We start from the raw sequence: 8,251 nt of genomic DNA on the forward strand, positions 1-8,251 counted from the left end.
AACATTCGGAATAAGTTCTTGTTGGGTTTTCACACAAACCTCCCTGCAATGTTCTGGAAAAATTATTATGTGGTTTTAAAATATGTCTGTAATTTTAATGGTAAAAGGCTGTAAAAAAAAGTTAATTTGTTAATGGTTAGTTACCTTAAAATATACAGTAACATTTTAAAATAAATTTAAAAAGACAATACATGTAGTTTTATGGTAAAAATGTTGTAAATATGTAATAATTTTAAAGTACAAAGTATGATTTTTACGTATAATTAATGGTAAAACTCTATCTTATGTTAAACAAGGAGTGCATGTACATTTTACAGTAAATTATTGTTAAAATTATAGTAAAAACATAATCGGGCATTCACATAATTCCATGTGTTACCCATCAAACTCCATGATATTTTATAGGAATAGTTATGTTTCTTCTTATTTGTTTATATCACTTAACTACATTGAGGTGTTCTATGTTATATTTGATGCATTGTTTTGATTACCCTGATGGTGTTTAGTGTTTGTGAGTGACACAGAGCACGACATGTTTATTCATCATTGCTCCTGGGAGAGCCACTATTGGTGAACTTCATGTCATCATGTGCCTTCCTGTAAATACTGTGAGTAACAATACATAAATGTGAAAAACAGATTTTTACAGTTTCAGAAGGTTAATATCAAGTTTATCACTTAATAATATAAATGTCGGCAATGCACCATAAAATATATACAGGGATGGGGAGTAACGGAATACATGTAACGGGATTACGTATTTAAAATACAAAATATAAGTAACAGTTACAGTTTAAATCATTGTAATTAGAATACAGTTACATTCAAAAAGTATTTGATTACTGAAGAGATTACTTTGCCTTTTATTGTCATTTGTTTAATTTAATATTTAATCCTTTCAGATGGAAAACTTTTATACATATCAATTATGTGATCCAAAGTGCATTTGAACAGCGGTGAAACACTTTCTAATGATGTGTTACATTCATACGAGCAGACAGAGAAGTACGTTTGAAGTAAGTTTGGATCAGAAGAAATAGAAATAAACCTTGTGTAAATTGTCAGCGTTATGCTAAGATAAAATGCTATTTCTAGCCATTTTACATGCACATGTTACCAGACACGATCATATTTATTATCAAGAAAAGTCACGTTAGATCATAATTACTTTTTTTCTAGTAAGATCTTTGATATTAGGGAAAAAATCACATTCTTGATAATAATTGTTGTATTGTTTTCCTGTAAAAATATCTAAAAATCCTTAAAACATGATCAGTTTGATTTATCTTGTTTTAGAAACAACACTGCATAATATATTTGATTTTCAGAGAATGTATTTTTAACATGTGTATTTTGTCTGACTGTACTGGCAGAGTTTTTATAGTCAAAACAAGTGAAAAAAAATCTACCAGTGCTGAAGAAGTAATCCAAAGTATTTAGAATACGTTACTGAACTTGAGTAATCTAACGGAATGCGTTACAAATGACATTTTACAGCATGTATTCTGTAGTGGAATACATTTCAAAAGTAACCCTCACAACAGTGTATATACCGGCATCAAAATAACATCCTGCACATTTTTACATTTATCTGGATTTTAAATTTATTTTACAGTGTAGAGCGTTAGGAACTGGTTCCCAAGGAAATAACGGGAACCATATGCTAACGTAACGCGAACTACTGCTGCTGATTGTGTGACGTCACAAGTAACCGTGCTATAAACAGGCTTATGTTTCAATCAATCAATTAATCTATCTATCCATCCATCCATCCATCTATCTTAAAACGAAGGTGCTGTTTTCAGAACTAGACACCTGCAGACACCTTATAAACTACGTCACAAAAGTATTAGAGCTGTACGTACTTGCGCACTAGCCTATATCAAGAGGACACACACACACACACACACACACACACACACACTAATAGTGAGCAATAGATGCAATCATCACATTGGGAGTGTGTGATGTGCATTGTTTACTTCTTACTGTATAATGGCATTCTGTAGGTATCCCAAGTGGCACCAAAAAAACCAACAACAAAAACCATTATCAAGGGTGCAACAACTGTCCAGCAGTAATTAATAATTAATAGTATCAAAAGCACAAAATAGTGTTTCATTTCAGTGTTGTGCGCGTGCCAGCTCACCAGAGCGCGAGAGTCCAACAATCGCGCGCTCTATCAACAAACTTGAGTACAAAGTTAAATTGTTAAAGGGTTAATCAGTTTCGGTTTAATTACTGCTATCCAGTGAGCTAATTAAAAGTTATGTAAAGGGAAATGTATTGTGGCGTTCACAGTAAACCCTTAAGGTGAAGAGATTCAAGATGGCGTTCTGACTGAAACACAATCATCCCTGAAAATGTGAATAACAAAATAAGCCCGCGCGACAGGAACACAATGGTTAAGAAATAATTTAGTAGCCTGAACTACACTGATGACTTTGCCAGGGAAAGGTGCAACAATGAGGGAAAATCTCCGATAAGATACGCGTTTCCCTGCCAAAGCAGAGATAACAAAAGAATGCGCGAGCGCTTAAAGCATCCACTTAGTTCGAACAGTGTCAATATGTCAATAGTATCCATAACGTGCAAACCATCAGGAAAGCATAAATAGACCGAGATATGTAGCATGAGCACGGTACCGGTGGGTTCTGGTCGGTAAAGCTGGTCTTTGGGTCGTTGGCAACTTTCCTAACAGCCGAGCAGTTCTGTCTGATCACCCAGCATTTCAGCTGCTGGTATGTGTAATATAACGTTTTACTCGTTTAGATATAAAGCACATGTGTTACACCAACACATATTGAAATGTATGTATATAATGCACCATACGGGAGCCACTTTAATTCGAGCACATTTAATTTATAGAAGGTTTAACAATAAATAATCGCAGTAACGTCACGCGGACTCGGTGGCTGGACTGTGTTAGTTCGTCAACTACATCAGCTTATTAAAAACGAAAACGACATTTTCCATGAATCAAACCCATCCGGTCCTCCTATGTGTTGATTGGGCTTTCATGTGCATTTGGTGTTCCCCAGCTCGGTTTCATTGTTTTGGGTTAATTTTACCTGAATCCCGCAAAATAGATCACCGCGCTCGTCAGTTTGAGTCGATTTTCTGGGGAAAAAAGTTAAAGGCTAGACGAATTCATGCCAAAGAAACACACGGACGTAAAGCCCAAAGCCTCCCCTCTTCGACCGTGGCGCTGGGAGGATCGGTACCGAATCAGGCTGGCTAAATTCGGCCTCAGTTCGAGGAGGAAGAAACACAAACCAGCCCGCGCAGATTTCATGGAAGCGCGCTCGATCAGCTGCTGGCAGTTGGTGTTCTCAATCACGTCCGCGTGGAGGCTTTATATACAGTACAGGCGCACTTTGGCGAATTATATACACACTTTCCGCAGCGCTAATTCGGATGAGAGTTTCTCGTATTTACATAAATACCTGAATTGGAAAATCGAGGTGTGACGTGGCTGTGATTATATCTGCACTCATATCGAGCTGATTTCCGATCAACTCGCTTCGGTTTTTTTGATTGAAATCCTCAAGGACTGACCAAAACTATTTTTTGGCCATGGCTGAGACGGCAGCAGCCCCCGCGTCCAAGCCCAAGAAGTCAAGAAATGCCAAGAAATCGACGTCGCATCCCAAATACTCCGACATGATCAAAGCGGCCATCGTCGCGGACCGGAGCCGAGGAGGCGCGTCGCGTCAGTGCATCCAGAAGTACGTGAAAAATCGCTACAAGGTGGGAGATAACGCAGACTCCCAGATCAAACTCGCCCTCAAGCGTCTGGTGTCCAACGGGTTCCTGCGCCACACCAAGGGCATCGGAGCTTCGGGCTCCTTCAAGCTGGCCAAAGCGGAGGACGCCAAGAAGCCCAGGAAACCCAAACCGGCGTCGGTGAAAGCCAAGAAGCCAGCCAAACCCAAGAAAGCTCCCAAGCCCAAGAAAGTGGCGAAGTCTCCCACGAAGTCCCCCACGAAGACCAAGAAAGCCGCACTGAAAAAAGTGAAGAAGGCGGCCGAGAAGAAAAAGTCACCCGTCAAAGCCAAGAGAGTTGCCAAGAAGGCGAAGGTGGCCAAACCGGTCAAGGCGAGGAAAGCGAGGAGGGTGAAAACGGCAAAACCCAAACCAAGAACAGCGGCCAGGAGAACGGGCAGAAAGAAGTAAACAAACTCCATTCCGCCGGACTGACTTTTACAGAACTCAATATAGACACTTTTTGAAGGGGGAGGGGGGCATATTGTTATTTTTGTAAAGTCTTTGTGCGCGGACTTTTTCCAAAAACTTTTTTTGTGCACAATTGTCAGTTTACAAAGAAGAAGAATCCGAGATATTTACATTTGAAACGCATAAGCAGTTATTTATTTTTAATTTTTTCTGTTGAACATTTTTTTTTGTGTGTGTTGTACACATACTAATTGGGATATGTCGCAACAATAAGATGTTAAGAAATATTCGTAGGTTATTCGAGGACTGTGAAAGAAAAACATCTCATTGTTTATTTGGAGAACGGTGCTGACGATGATGTACAAAACCGAACCAACTTAGTGACGTGGACTGTTGTAGTCTAGACTGTCATGTTCCATTGATGTCCAATAATACTGTCATCGCGTAATATTTCGCATCAATAAACTTCTCATTTTACGAACAAAAGCGTTTGCCCTGTTTTATTGACAACGTATGGAGATCATAAGGTATATTAGTTTACAGGGGTGTTACTATGACACTAGTCCCGGGTTGGGATGGGGTCTTTGGGGACCGCAACCTCCGGCTCCTCCAGAGAGTGCGAAGGCAAATGTGAAGCGCATCTTCTGATTTTAGGACTATGCTTGGCTCAATGCTGCCTTGCATTGTCTGATCTGGGAACTGCACTGGTAAGTGTCATCTGGGGTAAATGCAAAGAAGTTTGCATGGCGTGCTAATACTTAGTCTAAAATAATTTTTAACGGCACATTTTGTAAAACTATTAGCCTAAATTATAGGGGATAAATTCGTTTTTTTTTTTTTCGAAATGATTCATTTTTATTGATTATTGAATATTTATATAGCAACATCATTTGCATGAAGATAAATAATAACAGAAGGTAGCTTTGATTAAAATTTGGTTTAAAAAAAAAGGTGGTGAGTGAACCTTTTACCCCAAGTACGTTGGTCTTTTACGCACTTGGGGTAAAAGGCCAACGCACTTGGGGTAAAAGGCCAACGCACTTGGAGAAAAAGGCCAACGCACTTGGGGTAAAAGGCCAACGCACTTGGGGAAAAAGGCCAACGCACTTGGGGAAAAAGGCCAACGCACTTGGGGAAAAAGGCCAACGCACTTGGGGTAAAAGGCTCACGCACTTGGGGTAAAAGGCCAACGCACTTGGGGTAAAAGGCCAACGCACTTGGGGTAAAAGGCCAACGCACTTGGGGTAAAAGGCCCACGCACTTGGGGTAAAAGGCCAACGCACTTGGGGTAAAAGGCTCACGCACTTGGGGTAAAAGGCCAACGCACTTGGGGTAAAAGGCCAACGCACTTGGCGTAAAAGGCTCAGGCTCATGCACTTGGGGTAAAAGGCTCAGGCTCATGCACTTGGGGTAAAAGGCTCAGACTCATGCACTTGGGGTAAAAGGCCAAAGCACTTGGGGTAAAAGGCCAACGCACTTGGGGTAAAAGGCCAACGCACTTGGGGTAAAAGGCCAACGCACTTGGGGTAAAATGCTCAGGCTCATGCACTTGGGGTAAAAGGCTCAGGCTCATGCACTTGGGGTAAAAGGCTCAGGCTCATGCACTTGGGGAAAAGGCCAACGCACTTGGGGTAAAAGGCTCAGACTCATGCACTTGGGGTAAAAGGCCAACGCACTTGGGGTAAAAGGCTCACGCACTTGGGGTAAAAGGCTCACGCACTTGGGGTAAAAGGCTCACGCACTTGGGGTAAAAGGCCAACGCACTTGGGGTAAAAGGCTCACGCACTTGGGGTAAAAGGCCAACGCACTTGGGGTAAAAGGCCAACGCACTTGGGGTAAAAGTCCAACGCACTTGGGGTAAAAGGCCAACGCACTTGGGGTAAAAGGCCAACGCACTTGGGGTAAAAGGCTCACGCACTTGGGGTAAAAGGCTCACGCACTTGGGGTAAAAGGCCAACGCTCATGCACTTGGGGTAAAAGGCTCAGGCTCATGCACTTGGGGTAAAAGGCCAACGCACTTGGGGTAAAAGGCTGAGGCTCATGCACTTGGGGTAAAAGGCTGAGGCTCATGCACTTGGGGTAAAAGGCCAACGCACTTGGGGTAAAAGGCCAACGCACTTGGGGTAAAAGGCCAACGCACTTGGGGAAAAAGGCCAACGCACTTGGGGTAAAAGGCCAACGCACTTGGGGTAAAAGGCTGAGGCTCATGCACTTGGGGTAAAAGGCCAACGCACTTGGGGAAAAAGGCCAACGCACTTGGGGAAAAAGGCCAACGCACTTGGGGTAAAAGGCTCAGGCACTTGGGGTAAAAGGCCAACGCACTTGGGGTAAAAGGCCAACGCACTTGGGGTAAAAGGCCAACGCACTTGGGGTAAAAGGCCAACGCACTTGGGGTAAAAGGCCAACGCACTTGGAGAAAAAGGCCAACGCACTTGGGGTAAAAGGCCAACGCACTTGGAGAAAAAGGCCAACGCACTTGGGGTAAAAGGCTGAGGCTCATGCACTTGGGGTAAAAGGCCAACGCACTTGGGGAAAAAGGCCAACGCACTTGGGGTAAAAGGCCAACGCACTTGGAGAAAAAGGCCAACGCACTTGGGGAAAAAGGCCAACGCACTTGGGGAAAAAGGCCAACGCACTTGGGGTAAAAGGCCAACGCACTTGGGGAAAAAGGCCAACGCACTTGGGGTAAAAGGCCAACGCACTTGGGGAAAAAGGCCAACGCACTTGGGGAAAAAGGCCAACGACTTGGGGAAAAAGGCCAACGCACTTGGGGTAAAAGGCCAACGCACTTGGGGTAAAAGGCCAACGCACTTGGGGAAAAAGGCCAACGACTTGGGGAAAAAGGCCAACGCACTTGGGGAAAAAGGCCAACGCACTTGGGGAAAAAGGCCAACGCACTTGGGGTAAAAGGCCAACGCACTTGGGGAAAAAGGCCAACGCACTTGGGGAAAAAGGCCAACGCACTTGGGGTAAAAGGCCAACGCACTTGGGGTAAAAGGCCAACGCACTTGGGGAAAAAGGCCAACGCACTTGGGGAAAAGGCCAACGCACTTGGGGTAAAAGGCCAACGCACTTGGGGAAAAAGGCCAACGCACTTGGGGAAAAAGGCCAACGCACTTGGGGAAAAAGGCCAACGCACTTGGGGTAAAAGGCCAACGCACTTGGGGAAAAAGGCCAACGCACTTGGGGTAAAAGGCCAACGCACTTGGAGAAAAAGGCCAACGCACTTGGGGAAAAAGGCCAACGCACTTGGGGAAAAAGGCCAACGCACTTGGGGTAAAAGGCTCAGGCACTTGGGGTAAAAGGCCAACGCACTTGGAGAAAAAGGCCAACGCACTTGGGGTAAAAGGCCAACGCACTTGGAGAAAAAGGCCAACGCACTTGGGGTAAAAGGCTGAGGCTCATGCACTTGGGGTAAAAGGCCAACGCACTTGGGGAAAAAGGCCAACGCACTTGGGGTAAAAGGCTGAGGCTCATGCACTTGGGGTAAAAGGCCAACGCACTTGGGGTAAAAGGCCAACGCACTTGGAGAAAAAGGCCAACGCACTTGGGGAAAAAGGCCAACGCACTTGGGGAAAAAGGCCAACGCACTTGGGGGTTATAATGATATCATTTAGATATAATGACAATAGTTATAGGGTAAAATTTGTCAACTAATGCAAATAATGTTTTTTTTTACTTCAGAAAAGTTTGCACAATTTTCTGTTAATTTCAAACATATTTGGCATTTTTTAACATCTCAAATATTCTACAAATTAATTTCCATTGTAATTGGATCAGTCGATGTGAGCCCACTTTGAACATATTTCAGAACAAATATATCCCCGCTCTTCAGAAAAACTGTGTTTTACCCCAAATACTGTCCTTTTACTTATTGGACAGCTATTAAAAAACATTTGATTTAATGACTTTGAACAAAACTGAAAATGATAAATAAGTAATTAATCTAAAAATAAATGTGTTCATTTCAGGGATGTTCATTATCTACATAAATGTGCAACATATACAAAATTATGAAAAATTACAGTAGATCAAATTGCCTCAAAATCAACCTTTAGACCCCACACGCAAAGAT

At 42.9% G+C, this 8,251-nt stretch overlaps 1 protein-coding gene across 1 annotated transcript; it reads left to right on the forward strand.

Moving 5' to 3' along the window:
• The first annotated feature begins 3,382 nt into the window (after nucleotides 1–3,382).
• On the forward strand, nucleotides 3,383–4,656 carry LOC127634366 (histone H1.0-like). Its single transcript, XM_052113896.1, has one exon. It carries the CDS (start codon nucleotides 3,577–3,579, stop codon nucleotides 4,174–4,176), a length of 600 nt encoding a protein of 199 aa, XP_051969856.1. The 5' UTR covers nucleotides 3,383–3,576; the 3' UTR covers nucleotides 4,177–4,656.
• The last annotated feature ends 3,595 nt before the right edge of the window (nucleotides 4,657–8,251 follow it).

This window comes from Xyrauchen texanus, chromosome 41 (genome assembly GCF_025860055.1).
Source record: "Xyrauchen texanus isolate HMW12.3.18 chromosome 41, RBS_HiC_50CHRs, whole genome shotgun sequence".
NCBI lineage: Eukaryota > Metazoa > Chordata > Actinopteri > Cypriniformes > Catostomidae > Xyrauchen > Xyrauchen texanus.

Excerpts from the sequence above, each read along its gene's own strand:
- LOC127634366 (XM_052113896.1), top strand. The coding sequence starts at position 3,577 with ATGGCTGAGACGGCAGCAGCCCCCGCGTCCAAGCCCAAGAAGTCAAGA.